General features: G+C 40.8%; 1 protein-coding gene across 1 annotated transcript; it reads left to right on the top strand.

The window, feature by feature from the left end:
- Positions 1-3,243: 3,243 nt before the first annotated feature.
- LOC149281453 (adapter SH3BGRL-like) lies at positions 3,244-13,567 on the top strand. The gene is made up of 5 exons (XM_089499304.1): positions 3,244-3,310; positions 8,844-9,029; positions 10,225-10,305; positions 11,854-11,917; positions 13,410-13,567. Exons 1-5 carry the CDS (start codon positions 3,266-3,268, stop codon positions 13,565-13,567), a joined length of 534 nt encoding a protein of 177 aa, XP_089355430.1. The 5' UTR covers positions 3,244-3,265.
- Positions 13,568-19,327: the final 5,760 nt, after the last annotated feature.

Raw genomic sequence — 19,327 nt, 5'->3', positions numbered from 1 at the left:
AGCAGAGTCATGTGATGTCACGTGAACTCTGCTAGGTTCCGCTTCCTCTATGCAGTACAGAAGACCCTCCCACAGGTAAGTAGCAGGGCTCGAGGTGCGTCCCGCGTAAGATCGGTTGCCCTGGCTGCCTCTCTCCTCCGCATAAAAAAAAAAAGACTGGATTTAAAGTCGCATTGCGACTTTATTCCAAATTCGGCAGGGGCGCAACAGGGGGGGGGCAAGGATTAACCTAGGGGGGGCAATTGCCCCGCCTTGCCCCCCTGTAGCGACGCCACTGGTTTTATGTGCAGAGGGTGGAGCTGCTGGATAGTGTTGTGTGTTGGGGGGAGCGATAGAGAAAAAAAAAAAAAACAAGAGAGGAGAGTAAAGAAAATTGCACTTCATTTTAATTACATGGAGATATATAGTAATATATGGGAAAGTAACAGATTTGATTTAAGTAAGACCAGAGGGATCCTTAAACAGACAGGTCAGAGAAGTGGCCAAAGATCTGTTCGTAGTAAGTGGAAATCTAATTTGCAGACCTGGACTGCTGATCTGGCACACAGGGCAAATGGGCGGTGGGATGCGGGCCAACCATGCTGTACCCAGGGCAGGGCCACATGTTATAGGATCATAAAAACATGCTGTCACCAGTTGGCTCTTGGCCTTAAAGTGCCAGGAATGCCCCTCCACTGCTAGTCTGGCCTTGCTTTGCATAATACTCAAATCCACCTTTTATCGTCTTTTATCATTTGAATAAACTGATTTATGAAGGAGATTGGATTCTTCATTCTGAGAAGCTTGTGATTGAATGAGTTTTTCAAAAACAATGTCAAAACAATGTAAATGAGGTCAATCTCCATAGTTTCCACTAGGAGATGCTATTGCCCAGTGGCTTGGGTAAAGCCTTTGCCACATTATCATATATATTTAACTTAAACACGGTGAGTCATTTTAATTGCTCCGATACTATCATTGTTATCTGTCTATAATATAATAATATAATATAAGCAGTACGTCTCTTCATATAGCTTTTGTACATTCCACCCAAATAAAATTAAGATGCTGATTTCAGGTGGATTCAAGACTGATTCAATGACGTAGCACAAAATACCGCTGCAATAAAGCTGTGTTGAGGACTCCTTCTCCATCCATGTATCCTGTTCTGTGCATGTGTAGTTTTAGCAAATAAACAGAAATTGCAAACTTGTCTGGAATTTTTAATCCATCCTCAGCTGTAACGAGCGACACTCCCTCGAACAAAAAGTAAAATTTTTATTTTTGTGGGCAGAAAATAGTTGAGACTTGGTAGTTTATGCTCAAAACTGAATGCAGTAGGATCAATCTTTCGGTGATGACCTCTTGTACTTTGTTAAATCCCTTTATGTATTTAAATGTTTCTATTGCATCCTCTCTCTCTTTTCCTCCAAGCCGGACATACTGAGATTATTTAGTCTTTCCTGATCATTTTTATCCTCCAAACCATTCACCATTTTAGTTGCCGTCCTCTGAACTCTTTCCATAATGTCAATATCCTTCTGGAGATGGGGTCACAAGAACTGTACACGATACTCTAGGTGAGGCCTGACCAGAGATCTGTAATTTGGCAGGGCAGCACCCCATTTACCCCTCACTACTTACCTCCGTGTCCACCATTTTCTATAGGCAATGCTGGGAAACGACATCATATCCTGGTGCTTTGTGTTTCGTGGAGTGAAGTTCACAATGAAAGGTCTCTGATCTCCCCAAAAGGCCAGTGGAGCAGTGGTGCACAAAGGAGATTGATCACTGATCAATAGGGCAATCGTCATCGATTATGGGGCAGACGGGGTGCCATCACCTGGAACTCGTCAGCCTAGGCCAGAATGTGCCACTGTATCTTACCCTAATTTAATCATTGATTGTGTTGGCAGTATAGGCACCTAACAGTCCAGTAGTAGTAGGTCTATAGTCAGTAGGACAAAAGCGGCAGTTGCCAAGGGTCCATACATGATTTAATAAGCTACAGGGCATGATATCCTCAAAGGCACTGGAGAGGCTAGCTTTATTTTATGTACAAATGGAGGCAGTATACTTGCCTTATTATTAATGAGACTCGGTTTCCCTATAAATGCCATCACATGGGCATGTATTAGCCCCTCAAGCCCATTATATAGCACATGGCGCTATATAAACGGCGCTATATAAAACAATAAATAATAATAAATGCATAAAACATATGTGTGGGGCCCGACAGCAGAGGCTTGCCGATAAGAATTTTAGATAGTCCTGGTCACCAGTCTCTGAGACAAAATACATTGAAGTAGCCTGAGAAGGAGCCACTTCTTGCTGCCAACAGGGTTGACTACTAGAAATATTTGCTCTCAGTTTGACAAATGACTATTGAACATAGTTACGAAGTTACATAGTTATGCTTGAAAAACCAATTCAACATACATAATATGACCAAAAGTATGTGGACACCTGACCATCACACCTATATGAGCTTGTTGGGCATCCCATTCCAAAACCACGGGCATTAATATAGAGTTGGCCTCCCCGTTGTGGCTATAACAGCATCCACTCTCCTAAGAAGGCTTTCCACAATATTTTGGAGTGTATCTGTGGGAATGTGTGTCAAAGAGCATTTGTGAAGTCAGGCATTGATGTTGGACGAGAAAAGTCTTGTTTGTGTTCAATTAATTCCAAAGGTGTTCGATGGGTTTGAGGCCAGGGCTCTGTGCAGGTCACTTGGAGATCCTCCAAACCAAACTCATCCAACCATGTCTTTATGGAGGTTTCTTTGTGCGCTGGGGCAAAGTCAAGCTGGGACAGGAAAGGGTCTTCCCCAAACTGGGGCTACAAAGTTGGAAGCATACAATTGCCTACAATATCTATAACATTAACCTTCACCGGAACTGGCAACAGTTTGGGGAAGACCCTTTCCTGCCTCAGCTTGACTTCGCCCCAGTGCACAAAGCAGGGTTCAAAGATAAAGCAATAGTTAGTTTTAGAAGAATTCTGATTGGTCTATTGTTATACTTTGCCTTTTAGGGATTACCACGGCCAACCTAAACTGATAGCATGTATTAACTAGCGTGGTCACAACAGATGTCTTCAAGGACCAATGATTTTGTCAGCTGCCAGTTCCCAAAATATCTTGGATCCAATGATTAGGTTGCAATGTGCATGGCCCTGAGTGCTTTAGAGGCTTACAGGCAGTGTGTTGGGTTACCGTCTGCTCGAAACGCACTCTGGATCCCTGTTACGTATTAATAGGGTTCTCCCCTTTTCTGCAGCCGAAATGGTTATTAAAGTTTTCGTAGCCACCGTTGCAGGGTCCACCGCGGTAAGTTTAAAAAAATTCTTTATCAAAAAGCTGCATTTCCAAAAAAATAAAAAAATATATATATATATACAAATTTCTACATCGCACACTATTTTAAATTTTACTTTCATTTGGGAATTTGGGGTTCTAAATATATGTATGTGGTTGTGTGATTTGACATCCCAATTTTCTGTTGTATGTGTGATTTTTAGCAACTCAAGTTCTAAATTGGGTAATAATGTATTTTTTTTTTTTAGTATTTAAAATTAGACACGTCGTATGTGCTTTTTGATTATTTTATAGAAATAATAACAAACCCTTGTAAAGAGACTTAGGAGAAACTCGCAGAAGAATATATGTAGTTAATATTTATGGTACGTTAAGTGGACTGGGTGGAAGGGGGATGGGAGACGGGAGAGAGTTTCTTTATATATCCCTGGGTGACAGATGATCTCAGTTGAATTAGAGCCTTGTATCTGACAAGTACCAAAGATCATTCTTATCTTGTTTAGATGGTACTGCAAGAATGCCAGGAACCTTAAGGAAAGTTCCAGATACCGACTTCCACTCAATCTGAACGAAGATTGCTCAAATTAAATTTGATTTGGTTAATTATTAAAAATGAATACATTTCACTTTTTATGTTGCGTGTTCCATAGATAAACATTCACAGACTAAATTAAAATAGACAAAAAGTATGAAATTTCAATTATTTGGTACCTGGAAAAAATTGTCTGGTTTTGGCATTATAGTCAGTTTTTGCTAATCATTTTTGGTAATACAGCACATTTTTTTTAAAAAAAGAAGTTGTTTTATTTGATATTTTTATACATTCGGCATGGTTAGTAAAAAAAACAGTTTGACTATAGCTAATGGGAATATTTTGAAGAAAAGTATATGGTAGCTTTTTCACAGATCTTATAATTACTTGTGAAGTTTGAATCTTTGAATTTGATCCATACATTGCACAGGATGCGCAAACAATGTAAGATGGATAGATGTGCCTGAGACGCGTTAAAGGTGCATATAAAAAGTTTGAGTGCCAGGTTATGACATTATTTCCCAGCAATAAGCCAAAGCAGCGTGTGAGGACTGTGAGGGAGCAGAAAGCTGTCATCTGAGCCAAGAAAGGTATGTGTGTCTTAGTATGCTAATGTGTATGTGAACATACTGTATGTGTAATTGTGCTACTGTGTGTAAGTATGTTAGTGTGAGTAAGTATGGTAGTATGTTATGGACTGCTTTAACACCATTATAAGCCCTGGGCAAAGCAATGCACTGGGCCCCTACAACCCCCCCCCCCAAGATACATACACTGCCCTTACAAACCCCTGACCATACACACATATATACAGTGTCCATTTACACTGCCCTTACACATATACACATGCCTGCCCTTACACACTTATACACTGTCCATATACTCTGCCCATACATATACACTACCCTTAAATATGCTGCCCATACACACATATACACTGCTCTTACATATACACTGCCCTTACATATGCCTGCCCTTACACACACATATACACTGTCCATATACACTGCCCATACATATACACTGCCCTTACATATACACTGCTCTTACATATACACTGCCTTTAAATATGCTTGCCCATACACACTTATACACTGCTCATACACACACATACAGTAAGGTCCAGAAATATTTAGACACTGATACAAGTTTTGTTATTGCGGCTGTTTACCAAAATAAATTCAAGTTACAGTTAAATAATGAATGGGGGCTTAAAGCGCAGTCTCTCAGATTTAACTTGAGGGTATTCCCATCCAATTTGGAGGAAGGGTTTAGGAATTACAGCTCTTTAATATTTAGCCCCCTCTTTTTCCAAGGTACCAAAAGTACAATTGACTCGAGAGCTGTTTCATGGACACGTGTTGGCTATTCCTTTATTAATTAAGCAGATAAAAGGTCTGGAGGTGATTCGGGGTGTGGCATTCACATGCAACATGCGGTCAAATGAGCTCTCAATGCAAGTGAAACAGGCCACCCGGTCAAATTGGTACAATCTGAGAAAAAAAAGAACACACCGGTGAGCTCTGCAACAAAACTACCTGTCCCTTACTGCGAGGGTAGAGGTGGTACATCCGTGGAACGACCTTCCAGCAGAAGTGGTAGCGTTAATGGATTGTAAACATGCATGGGATATGAATAGACTATGACCAGGAACGAATTAAATCTTTACATCAGGAAAAATGGGAAGGGCAGATGGGCCGAATAATTATCTTCTGAAATTTTACATCTCAGTATTGTAACCATTGTTCCAAAAACAGCTGGACCATTGCCTGTAGACTTCTCCTCAGGGGTGTCCAACCTGCGGCCCTCCAGCTGCTGCAGGAATACATCTCCCATACTCCTCAGCCAGCCCCTAAGCTAAAAGAGCATTATGGGAGATGTAGTCCTGCAGCAGCTGGAGGGCCGCAAGATGGACACCCCTGCTTCTCCTGCTATATGTTTACCTTGTGACCCCCTATCGATATACTTTGTTTCTGTTAGGGCATAAGATGTCCAGATGCTAAAGTCCTTTCAGACACACAAGAATACTCAAAAATGTAAGGGGGGACATTTAGCCAGCTTGGTTCCAATTTACTCTCAGCTTGGTCCGCCAAGTCAAATAATGGACTCTATCTGATCCTTCTCCTCTAAAGCTACAAAATACAGGTTGCCTGCACATTTATCACTCAATATAACAATGTGACAAAAAGTAAAAGTAACTATTTGTATACTTTTGTAAGTAACATTCCAGGTAACGTCTACTGCAGACAGGGAAGTCCTTTTGGCTGCTCGGTCACCATGATGTCTCCTCAGCCTGGAGACGGCAGATGTTACGGTCTCTGAGCTGGACCTCCCTGCACTCCTGCCATGGAGAATTATCTGTGCAATACTCTTCGCTTTAAAAACTTTGCTTTCAGAGGCAAAACTGCAAAAATATAACTTTTTCCAGCCCTGATTTGAATTTATTACTGCAACTTTCTAGCATTCCAAGTTTCAATACTTTTATTAAAAGAAAATCAACATTAAGTTATTTCTCAATATGTCTCTCTCTATACTTCCCAGCATCTAAATATCTTAATGTTGTCTTTTCTTTTGCAACTGCAATATCTGCTGAGACGTTCACCGGTTTCCCAAATTGTTCTCTTCATTTTTAACAAGCGGCTGTAAGACCAGAGATCACAAATCTGTCTTTGTCTGATTAGCCCCAGGTTTGGAAAATGCTACGGCTAATTCAGTTCATTCGACATTGATGGAGCCGGACGAGGATAGAAAAATGTTGGTATTGGGATGTCCCTTTAATGCCTAGGGAGCCCACGGTATTTTCTCCTCTGAATTGGTAACTAAAACATAGATATGCACTCCATCCACTGGCTTTTATAAGTAAGAGGGTCTGGTTGTCAGCTTAGTTTTTGGTCCCTGGGGGAGAGGAGGAGCGGGGGAAAGAAAGTATATAAGTATGTGAAAATGTATGGTGTTAGAGTGAGTTTGTGTGTGTTAGTATATGTGTATTAGTTATAGAGGGGGGGTACTATATACACACATACATGGTGACATGGTGCTTCTGAAATGTGTCATTGTTGAACCCTTACTGCTTTTTCAATTTTAAGACTCTCTCGCTAGTTACCATTGTACATTTGACGCATAGCTTGCAATCGCTAAACAGAATTAACATGACACATTGTTAGCAGTTAGCTTTAAGCGATTCAGCAGCACTTATTATGTTTGTTTAGCGCTTCACCTAAAGTCACTTATTTCTACCCATAAGTAGCAAGAATTTTGACTTAGTGGCCTATTGATAATGATAAATATATATGACGTCATATCCCGGCACTCTGCATTCATTTCCTGCAGTGATTAGGGAGCACAGAAGTGATGTCGCGCTCCTTAATGTTGGGCCAGTAAGAGGGAGACTGAGATTTCCCCAATCTGCCCTGCCCAGCGCCCTGCTACCCACAGCCGCTTATGGTGCATGGATGTGCACTGCACTCAGCCATCACGAGCATTGGTCTGGGTAGCAGGAACCCACGGGGGGCACTACCTCCTCAGCAGCACTGTCCTCCTGCCTGCTGTCACCCGTAAACTCTCATCCAGTCATCACATCTATTTCTCTATGGACTGTCTGGGGATATTGTGGTTATCCTTCTATCCTTATATTTAAGGGCCGACAAGTAATGTTGCCAAGTGGCTAATATTTGACTGGTTTGACCAGTCTCATTCAAGAGACAGTTTTTGCAGTGAGAATTATATTTTATAATAGCCTGGTCCCCTCACTGACATTAGAAAATGCATAGCTGGCTCCTTGCTGTCAGACACAATGTATCAGCTCACACAGGGCAGGCAGCCTCCCAGCAGGCTGGACACAATGTAACAAATGCATTGTAACTAACACCTGCAGTTAGTTACTGAGCAGAAGAGATGCCTTTTCAGTCTGTTCCTCTTTGTGGTTAACTGTTAAGGCAGGAGTCCTAAACCTGCATATACTTGTCCTTAACGTCTTTAGAGCTGAAGTGCCATTTTCATGTGTGGGTAGTTAACCACATAACTTCCAGAGTGCAAAACTTCTGTGTGCATGTAGTTAACCTTTACTGTGTGGGATTGCAAAACTTCTGTGCCTATTTAACCTCTTCAACACTGAACTGTAAACCTATGGGTGTGAGGGCATAATGTGATCAATGCACCAAAGTTATAAGTGGTTAAGTGGAACCATGGCTGTGATGCAGGGTGCTGGGGCGCTAAAGCTGGGATGTGGACAGTTCTGTGGTTTTTGAATTTGGCAACCCAACCTAAGCTTTACCTCCTTAGCCTTATGCCCCTACCATTCTCAAGATTTAAATGGAGTTTAAAGCAATCTCTTAACCTGATTCCTTGCTCTAGATTCTTTGCCATCTGACCTGCAGACGCAGGAGGGAAAATTTAGGCTAATGTTGGCAAAAAAATTGAAAATGATAACATGAAAAGGACCATGACCTTGTGGTCACAAGGAGATTTACCAAGGTCTCTAGGTCCATGTCTTGGCAATGCTGTTAATACTGTCAATGAGTGTTGTATATTATGGTATAAGGATGGTCCTTTAGGTGAGAGGAATGTAAAGAGAAATCTACTTGGAAAAGGTAATTCAGGTTAGGATATCTTTACTTCCAGGCATATTAGTTTTTTTAACGCCAGACTGGGTTTTCACATAATATCAGAACACTTATGTAAATGTGATTTACTTGGTTTTCCTGCTGATACTGGTCTGGGAAAAAAATACCAGGATGATTAATACATTTCTTGAGATTACCAGTGAAAAAAAATCAGTCTATGCAAAAAAATATCCATTTCGTCAGATGTCTGTTTGCCATAATAAGCCAAGCGACAGGGATCTTCAATAACTTGGCTATCACCTCTCTGAACCTTCCAAATGATTATTTTTTAATTCACATATTAAATGATAGACTATAAATATATATAGCGCAAATTCAGCAGAAAATGTTAGCAGTGTCCATAGAAACAAATAAAAATGTAACTCTTATACATTTTTTTCCCTATGAACAGATAAAAAAGAAACAACAGGAGGTGGTTGGATTTCTGGAAGCCAATAGGATTGACTTTGAAGAAAAAGACATTGCTTGCAATGAAGACAATCGGCAATGGATGAGGGACAATGTTCCCGGGGAGAAAAAGCCACAAAATGGGATCCCTCTTCCTCCCCAGATCTTCAACGAGGAGCAGTACTGCGGGGTAAGGGCAGAAATATCAATTCTTCTGTTCTATAAAACAAATAATTTACCCTCCGCATATCTGTGCAGCATTAAAGTAAAATCACTTTAAGATTTGTTTGGAAAGAGGAGAAACATTTCGATTCTCCAACTCACCATGCAACTTCACAACCGATACACCATAAAATTCCCAATAACCAACTTTTGTGGGGCTCCCCATTCCTCACAAGCGTCCCTTTTTTGGTGAGACAGTCCCTATTAAGGACCCGAATTTGCCTCTCTTTCCTCCTTTGATGTTCCTCCTTTGTAGGAGGATATGAGGGTATAACCCACAAACATGTATATACTTCCTAAGTGTCCTGTTTTTAGGATGGACAAGTCATCTTTGGGCCTCAAATCCCTCTGGCCCTCTTTGTTGACCTGATGTCCCTGTTTTCTAGGAGCTCCAAATATTTGGTGTATATGAGTCTTGTATAGCCATAAGACTCACAATAATATGTATATAAACAAAAGAAAATGTGTCTAGATATTATATTTTGTAAGGAAAATACATGATTTTTCTTAAACACTACTTATTTACCCCAGTCAGTAGGTCATGACATAGAATGTCCAACCACACCATGTGAAGCAAAAGTGTCTCTCTTTGCCTGTTTGAAATGGTGGAGGTACAAATGTATATAGACAGCAGAAATTGTGTTTAAGAATTAAATTGTGCAAATAAAATCAAACTCTCATCTCCGATTGGCTGCTTCAAGCTGCCAATCAATGGCATGAAAGCACCCCCATTAAAGTTAATGGAAGCACTTTCTGCACATGTCCACTCGTAAGACATCACCCCTCCATGCAGATGCCTTCATGGAAGATAGTCAAGTGAGCAGGAACAGGGCCAAATGCATATGGGGACCTTCTGCACCATGTACATTTAAAGGACCCTCTCAGCTACTATATTCTTTTAAGCGCATATAATGGCTGAAGCGTCCCTTTAATAATCTTCTGTATAATATGATTACATTTAAGTGGAAGAAGCAGTCACATGGTCAGATTTGTGCCATACTGATAAGGACAGACTGAGGGACACCTGTTATGTATCTCTTATAGTTAAATAACTAATCTGAACTTTTGATTAAGAAATGTTAATTTCAGCGGGCTTGAAAATGGAATCCTTATTAATTGAGAAAAATTTTTTTTTTTACATATTATTATTTTTTTCCCCACAGGACTTTGATTCGTTTTTTAATGCGAAAGAAGGAAATGAAATTTATGTGTTTCTTGGGCTGGCCTCACCACCGACCTCAAAGGTATGGATGTCACGCAGCAAGGGACATCTTGTGACTTTCAGCTTAGTTGCACATCAAATGTCCCCTTAATATAGAAGCCCCAAAACACAAAAACACATGTGACTCCTGAACAAACTTCAAGAGATTCACTAGCACTCACCAAACAGCAAAAACGTCTGCTCGGGTGGAGACGTAGGACTATGGCCTCAACATAAAACGATAGGTGAGCCTCAATCCCAAGACCAACGTGACATGGGATACAGGGAAGGCTCGTTGGACATCTTGGAATTGAGGTCACATATAGTTAAATCTTTGATAAATACGCCAGAAGGCAACCTATTCAAATCATTCTTCAACGTTTAATGGGTTCCAACACTCGACAGCATACTGATGGCTTCTGTTTCAGAAGCTCTTTATCCTGACACCTTGCGTTTGGCTTTAAAACATTAAGAGAAGAGGTCACCTTAAGTTATTGTCTTAATATTTATTTTAAACACAAATCTCAGCTTATAAAAAAAAACAAGAATTGTTAGAAATATATCAGGGACAACAGGAGGCAAACAATTAATCTACAGGGCTCTAAAGACCTCCAACGGCCAAATGACATATCGAAACACAAATGTGAATAGAATAGCTATAAACTAAGGAATGTAATATTTTTTATCATCACAAGTCCAGTTCGATGCACGTTTTCCGCAGTTCAGCTTGTCGTGAACGTCCTACAGATCTCCATAATCTTCATGTGGTCGGCTGTAAATACCTTACGCCTGATTCCCAGTGAGTCAGGATTGTATGGATCAGTCACTTGTCTTATCGGAGAACCCGAGGGTGTGTCGGCGCTCTATTTGTGTAATATGACCCAAATAAGTATCGGTGCCAGCTGGCTGGAAGGGAGAGGGCACTGGGAGTCACCACCAGCCTGTGGGATATCAGTTATGATAGCTGGGCTTTTTCAGAATAACGACGAAACAGACACAAATTTTTCTTGAAACGCACAAATTTAACTTAATTCAAAGAGTCTGACAAAAATGGAATTGGAAGATCAAGACGAGCTGACAAATTAGGTAAGGCGGGCCCGGTTCGCAAGCTTACAAACTAGTCTGATTGTCATAAAATTAGAATAATTTCATGATATTCACATTAAAAAAAAAACATCAAAAAAGTATTAGGGAGGATTTCGGAATGTGTAGGAATAGGATATAAGATCCATAGACATGCTAGATGTTAGTGTGTGTGTCTGTGCGAACAGATGGACGCCGTCATGTGGTCTGATTGGCTCAGCTCTGACCAATGTGCTTCCAGTATTATAATCTTTTGCCTTAGCGGCAATTACGCCTTTGTGTCAATTTTAAAAAAAGTAGTAAATAAATACGCAGCGTACTCAGCAAATGTTTTTTTTTGAGAAGTCTTCTTTTTAACTGTTTCCATCCTGGAAGGGTCACTTTAGAAGGAATACTATAAACTACGCTTGGTTTGAATTGTATTCAAGGAGCAGGATCTCAGGTTTGCCCTGCTTAAAATTCCCCCAAGGTGATCCCTTTTAAGTCATATCTCTTGACTTTGGTGCAGGATTCGGAGATACCCTCTGATCTTCAAAATGGTGAAGTTCCAGCGGAAGAGAACGATGTAATTATGGGGGAAATACGTTTTTAATGCCTAACCTGTTTTCTTTAACCCACAAAACAGAACTGGGTTTCAGTTTGCATACTTACACGCCGTAGATATTGAGACGGTTTTCATCCGAAACGGTTACGCTAATATTAGGGTCTACTAAAGCATGAGTTTGCGGGAGAATTGAAAGTTCCAGCTGACTTCACTATACATTATAACCATATATGTTCTGCAAGAAAGCTGAGCGTGTGCTGTGAAATGCATTGTTAAAGGGGTCTATTCACTAAAGGGAGGGTTGTCAGGCGAGTTTGCGGCCCCTTGCCCCACTGGTACACATACTTACACTAACCCAGTCACACCAACAGACACTTTAACACGCACTCCCTCATATAACACACACTAACACATATACATTCATTATACTGTACATACATTCTAACACACACACACTCACAGGTACACACTCATGCTAACACTTACACAAACATTCCCACATATAAACATACACACACATACATACATACTAACTCCCTAACACTCTAATGCTCTCACTCACTCACTCATTTACCCACAGCTTTTACCGCAGGGTCATGTAACATCTCGTTAAGCGAAGCCACTGCATTCCCACCTCCATGAGTCGGCTGGCTGAAGCTGAACCAGGTCTTTTTGAGGAATTTTGGACAGGGTCAGGGGCTGGTCCCGTGTATTGTATAGTTAAATCAACGAGTTTGCTTCATTCTTTGACTTATACATTACACAGGGTCTTTTGCTAGAGAAACCTGCCAGTGTTGGCCCTCTATTATGAAAAGTGAATGAGAAAAGCAAAGCAAGACCTCTCCTGGGAACTCCCTCTTTACTGACTAACTCCAAAATGTTTAAATGTGCACATTTTCTACAAACTCCTGCTTTAGTGAATAGATTCCAGAGTTGTCATGTGACTATGAACCAATAAGAGTGTGATATTAACACGCAATAATCTAATTGGTTGCTATGTGTGTTTCTTGGAATGTTACCAATATCTCACGTAATGGGCAAAATTTCTCAAAGCCCAATAATGTGAGGAATCTAATCTAACAACCAGATATTATATCTATGTTGATGAGTATAATCTCCAGATTAAATTATAAATTATTATTACGAGGTGTGCCTATTTTATGTGAGGTTGAGTCCGTTCTCACATGGGATATATGGCTCTAATTGTACATGAAATAATGTTTTTGATCCATAAATTTCTTACGTCCTATATTCATGGACGTATATTAATTAAAGTATAGAATAATAGATGTGTTGTCCCACATCTGATTAATATACTCATATAATATACTCAGATTTCTTGATTAAATGAATCCTTTGAGATCAGGTAAAATAATTCTGTTGTTGGTTTAGGGTTGCTCTCCCCGTGCTCTCCCCGCTCTCTCCCTGCTCTCTCCCCGCTCTCTCCCCGATCTCTACCCGTGCTCTCCACCTCTCTACCCATGCTCTCCCCCATGCTTTCTCTCCCCACTCTCCCCATGCTCTCCCCGTACTCTCCCCCATGCTCTCTCTCCCTGCTCTGCCCATTCTCTCTCCCCATGCTCTCTCTCCCCGCTCTCCCCATTCTCTCTCCCCATGCTCTCTCTCCCCGCTCTCCCCATGCTCTCCCCGTGCTCGCCGCTCTCCCCTTGTGTTCTAAGGGGACAGAATGATCTGCCTACCTTAGTTCACAACTACCCTCCATTAATTAGTAGATGCAGGTGAGCAAAATTAGAAGCCGTTGGAACTTCTGGACTGGACTTGTCTCTTGCACTGGCTCTCCCTACTCTCCAAAGGCTCCACTCCAGAGACCCAAAATACACAATTTATTCATAAAAGAAAATGCCATACATTATGTTACAATATATACACACACAGAGAATAAACTTAAATATATACTTCTATTTGTTTTTGAAGTTTCTTTGTGGAGTGTCGCTCTGTGTATCGGAGAAGAATGACCACACGCTTACACCCAGATTCTAGAACCTACAACGGAACTTCTCCGGGGTCCGATTACATGAGCTAATTATTTTTATGATACACAGCTGTGCCCGTCTAATGGTTTCCTTATGTGTCACGCCAAGCTGCGACACAAACCTCACCACTTGAAGAATACCTGGCACTCCCATTTTTTATTTTAAAATTTGTACAAATGGATTTGCTTTAATTTTATTGCTTATGTATTTACCAAAAGTAAAACCATAAGGTTGAAAAAAGCCCTAAGTCCATCAAGTTCCACCCTTCTACCTAACCTTCCTATTCTTGATCCAAAAGAAGGCAAAAAAACCCCCCTAATTCAGCTACTTCGAATTCTGCCATCAGGAGGAAAAAATTCCTTCTTGACTCCAAGAGGCAATCGGATTTCTCCTTGGATCAAGAAGCTCTAAAATATGAATGTTATTCTATTTATCTACTCATACTATCTACTGGTGTATGGAAATTAACCACAAGCGAAATTGCATTGTTAGTTAAAAATAATAATATCATTAAATGTATTATGTCCAGGGTTGGTCTTTCCATCTGCATGTAGGATCTGCTTATTCATTAATGTAGGGGTTGGCAGGAGAGTTTGCTAGAAACTTGTGTTTTCAACTCTCTGCATCTGCTGTCTCTCCATATGTATATAAGGTACGTCACTAGTCTCTATCTGTGATCCCTCCGTCACAGCCTCACAGAGCAGCGATCGGTGCGGGTGATTGCAGACCTGTATCTCATCGCGTGCTTCCTTAGCTTGGGCTCTCCCAGAGAACCTCGCGTGTCCGTCATATCATAGACCACCCAAAAGGACATCAGTACAGTAGACATTGTGTCCTATTTGGTCTCGGACCAACCCTGCGAACAATGTTCCATCTAATTTTTCTTAGTTGGCGTGCGCAGAAAATTTCTCTTGTGCAAAAAGTTTCACAGAGCAAAAATTTTGTGCGCACAATATCCGCGCTGCATAAAGTTTAAAAAAAAATTAAATTTTTTTTCTTTTTTTGGGAAAAACTGTTGTGCACATGTGCACTCTCTAAAAAAGCTATGTGCGCGCGCACAAGCGCACAGCTTAGAGGGAACACCGCCTGCAAATGCCCTTTTTATAAATTTTGTGTAAAACACTACTAATCCAGATTTTTCTTTGATTAGGTCAGCGATAGCGCTCCAGTAACTGAAGAAAAAGACACTTTGGATGAAAACCAGGAAGAAGGAGTAACTTCCGCTGAAGAAAAGCAGGTTTGGTCATCTTGGGGTGCATGGGGTCTGAAAGGAGCAAATAATCTAATAATAGCTTATTGTGATTTTATGTCTGGGTAACAGACTTCAAGAGCTTCAGGGCAATTTTTGGAGATTAATTAATGCTGGTCTAGTTTCTGGACCCTGCCTTAGCACATCATAGTAATTAAGGGTTAAAAGAGATGCTTGCCCATCAAGTTCAACCTCGGTGTTGATCTAGAAGACAAAAAAAAGCCTCCCATGTTGAGCCGATTTCCAAAACCCCCAAAAATGTATCTTGACTCCAAAATAGATGATGACCTCTTTTTCTTACCAGGTCCTATTAATGAACAGGGTGCTTTCCCTGTATGTAGTCGTATAATGACATCATATCCACCTTTTTACTAGTGTAAAAAAAACCCACAACTTCTACCATTTAAAGGGGAATTGCCACCTTTACAGCTTCCAGTGGAACTAACTTCCTTTAGGAGATTTTTTCTTTTTCTTTTTTTAAGTGTTTTGGATTTAAACACAATTGACTATTTCACCCGAGGGTAGCTGTACCTGATGCTTGTGATTAAATACAGCAGAGCTAACATTATAGTTTTGTATTCTGATATAATGGCAGGTGTTCCCCTTCTCGCCTTTGGATTTTGTCAGCTTTATGAACGTCGTACTCCGTGAGCTTCTGCTGTAAGAAGAGCTTGGCACGCTCTGTATAGTTATTGTAAATCAGTGAGGTCTCTTGAAAGTCTCCTTACCCATTGAGTCTTGCCCAGTGGACCTCTGGCTCTAGTAGCAGATCAGGTGATGTAGTGTGAGTGGTCGGTGGCTTGATATGCCTGGCCACGGACTGCGTAAGCATTAAAAACCTAGTGCGTGGCCGCACATATCCAGCTGCCGACGGGACTCATCATCAGGCAGATGCTGACCTTAAAGTGCCAGGGCCCCCCCATCATTGCCAGTCTGGCCCAGGGCCAGCTCACTGGGGGAGCCTCCTGGTGTTGGAGAGTTAAAACTGCTAATCTCCTGACAGTTATCCCTTTAGTGAATAAATTCATTGGCAACAAAGATGTATTTTATCTGCACAATGGAAAAGCCAGGCTTGCTCATTGTCTATTTTTCTGGCAGGTAGAATAACAATTTAATGCATTTATCTAATAAAAGCAATGGAATCTGGTAAACAAAAAATGTCAAGCATCCCGCTGTGTCCCCGGTGCACATTATAGAACTGAACTGTGCACTCGGTACATTTATGAGTCAAGTAAATAACCATTCTTGTACCTCTCGTTAATTTGAAGACACTGCTTTCGCATGATGTCATAATAATGTACGTTTTTTTTATTTCATTGTTTACAAAGCCTGGTGTAATTCATAAAAGTAGAAGATTCAGAAGGAAACTTTGTATCAGTTGCCAGTGCAAGATTAGGTCCCTTAAGGGTCCCTAGGCACATGGATTTTAGGGGCCTCTTCATAGTTTCTCCCTCACACACACAAAAATATCAGCTCACCTGTTAGACGCCTGGCTACACATAACCTCCATTTACACCGCAATTGATTTTTTTCCGATATTTTGTAACCACTAAATAGAAACTCTAATTGTTCCAACCAATATGCTTTTTTTTAGAATGGTTTTTTATTGTCATTATGACATTGCGGCTCTTTTTAAAAATGATTTCTCATGTTCTCCCTTTTGGCCAGGAGGAAGCAGAGGCAGTAAATGAAGAAGAAGCAGCCAAGGAAGAAGGAGAAGAAGAAGAAGAAGAAGAAGAAGAAGGTGCAGAGGAAGAAGAAGCTGAAGAGGAAGCAGAGGAGGAGGAAGAGTCCTAGGGATCTAATGTGTTATCACAGAGGTACCCATGCCAAATCACGTTATACATTGGTTAGCTAAAGAAGTTGAAATTGTTTTTCTTAGCCTTTGTGGGCTTATTGGAAAGAGTTCATCTATAGGTTTATTTTGGGGTTGTAGGAATTCAGCATTATCCAATCAAAAACACAGCATTGGGGAAAGAACGGAGCATCAATGAAGCCAAGGTCAATAAAGTTTACTGATGATGCCAACTGGCAAATAATTGTTATAGTTGTACAACCCCTTCAGTATAGAAGCTTAGACCATCTGTAAAGAATAGTCAGTTGGATAGTATTAATACTCAATTATTATCAAAAGGGTAAAACGATTACCCCTGGTAGGGAAGAGGTGGATTGGATAACTGTTTACCTACTTGCTTACCCATTCCTCCCAGCTTTCCAGGTTTTTATGGGACAGCCCTTACTGTTTCATTGTCTTCGGAAGTTGCCCCATTGTCCCACTTTTGCGGGCAGTGCGGATCATGGGCCAGTTGGAGAGGATCTTATGCAGGGAGCTGTGTAATCAATGGAGGTCAACTGGTAGACCACCTGTTGCCACCCCCAAGACAGGAGTTAACTTGAACACTTGTGTATACTTACCTGTCCCACGCCATGCTGCTTTAACTGCTGATGGAACATCATATGTACTACCAGCATCAGCGAATAAAAAAGCTTTTTGGAGAAAGGAGTGGTTATAAGAAACTGTACATTTCGTCTGTTGGGAACCTTTAATAGATTACACCGGTTTCAGATAACAATTGCCACGGGATATAGTGTCGGGAGTAAGACTGCCCTCCTGTGGCTGCTACAGAAATTGCATTGTCCTCTACATCGTGGATGCTTTCTGAATGTTGTGCTGACATATTATAAAGTCCAGAAACCTTTATATTTTACTAATATACAAAATGTGACTATGTAAAAAATATATATATAAAATCAAACAAGCGTTTGCTGGGGTATTTCATATTCTACATCAGGGCTGGGCTGATGGCCACACAGTTAAGGATGGGATCTGCTGCACAAACAGCGATGAAGGTACGTAGGATCTGTCGTTGGCCGCTGCCCCACCAATGAAGATTGAATATTAACCTACTTTTTAAGCACTTGAATATGCATTCTTTAGCTATAAATACAACCTTTGTGTATAGAAGAAGCTGCAGCTCCAGGGCTGCAGCACATCATTACCCGCTGCTGTCCATGTTTTGCATCAGTTCCTACTGCTTGAGACCAGCAGGAAAGCATTCTCCTTAAAATTATTTTTATTATTTATTGTTTTATATAGCGCCATCCTATTCCGCAGCGCTGCACAGTGGATAGAGAGGACATGACACGTAGTATATAACATAACATAACAATTAGACAAAGTGAGGAGGGCCCTCATCAAACAAGCTTAGAATCTCAATAGGAAGTGCTTACTGCGCATGTGCATTGGGTGGGGGCATCTTGGGAAACCCATGTGACTCGGGGCTAGAGCAGGAGGTGCGCTTGGTCAGTATACATATATACAACCCACCTTATGAGTATGGAAGCAGCCATCCTAACTTCCTTTTCTCAAGATCTGCATGATTATTCCTCCCCATAAATTTTTGGTGAACATTATGAAGGTGGCCCTACCTCCCAAGTTAAGTTTCAAGTAATGTTCCCCTCGCTGTGATTTCTAATTCTCTGTGATTTCTTTTCCTTTCCTAGGTTTCCAGAACATGATTCTTGCCACACAAATGAACTGCACTAAGTCACCTCATTGCAACTATTCTCCACAATTCTTAAGGACGATTTGCTACTGAAGGACTACGAATTATTCTCGGCTGTCTCTTTTTTGGTACTTCTGCCCCAAGAAGAGGTCTTCACATGCGGGTTTGACCTTGCACTGCATTTCAGTAGGATCTGTTCCAAACAGCATATTGTGTACACAGTTTGTAAGAACGTTGGAAATAAACATTGTATTCTTTTTAAGTCTGCCTCTGAAGAGATATCCCTTGGTGTCATTGGCCTTACAATGAGAATACCAACGATACATATTACAAAGTACACTTTTTTTGGCTCATGTGGCAAATAAACCTACTTTAGATCTTAATTTCACTTGAAATGATAATGAAGCCCCTTTGCCCGGGTTATTATTTCCCTGGGAAAAGCAGCAATTTACAAACATGATTATATTAAGTAAGCATTAAAAGGAGACCTTATGAGAGGCCTCGGACATACCACGATCACACAGCTCATCTCCAACATTCTATGCCCACACAATGATGTTCACATCCATTGGGTCCCTCCATTGATGGCTGTAGAACTTGGTAATGATGAGACCATCCTTTATGGAGAAGGCATTGATCAGGGCACAGTATTCATCCATTCTTACAGGAGATGAAGTGTTTAGAGATAG

The sequence above is a fragment of the Sceloporus occidentalis genome, unplaced genomic scaffold (genome assembly GCF_023333645.1).
Source record: "Sceloporus occidentalis isolate IW3139 unplaced genomic scaffold, rSceOcc1.0.p SCAF_132, whole genome shotgun sequence".
Taxonomy (NCBI): domain Eukaryota; kingdom Metazoa; phylum Chordata; class Lepidosauria; order Squamata; family Phrynosomatidae; genus Sceloporus; species Sceloporus occidentalis.
This window is presented reverse-complemented; position numbering and strand designations above follow the sequence as displayed.

Coding starts and splice junctions, on each gene's coding strand:
- LOC149281453 (XM_089499304.1), top strand. CDS start 3,266: ATGGTTATTAAAGTTTTCGTAGCCACCGTTGCAGGGTCCACCGCG. Junction 9,030..10,224: donor ACGAGGAGCAGTACTGCGGG/GTAAGGGCAGAA, acceptor TTTTCCCCACAG/GACTTTGATTCGTTTTTTAA. Junction 10,306..11,853: donor CCTCACCACCGACCTCAAAG/GTATGGATGTCA, acceptor ACTTTGGTGCAG/GATTCGGAGATACCCTCTGA.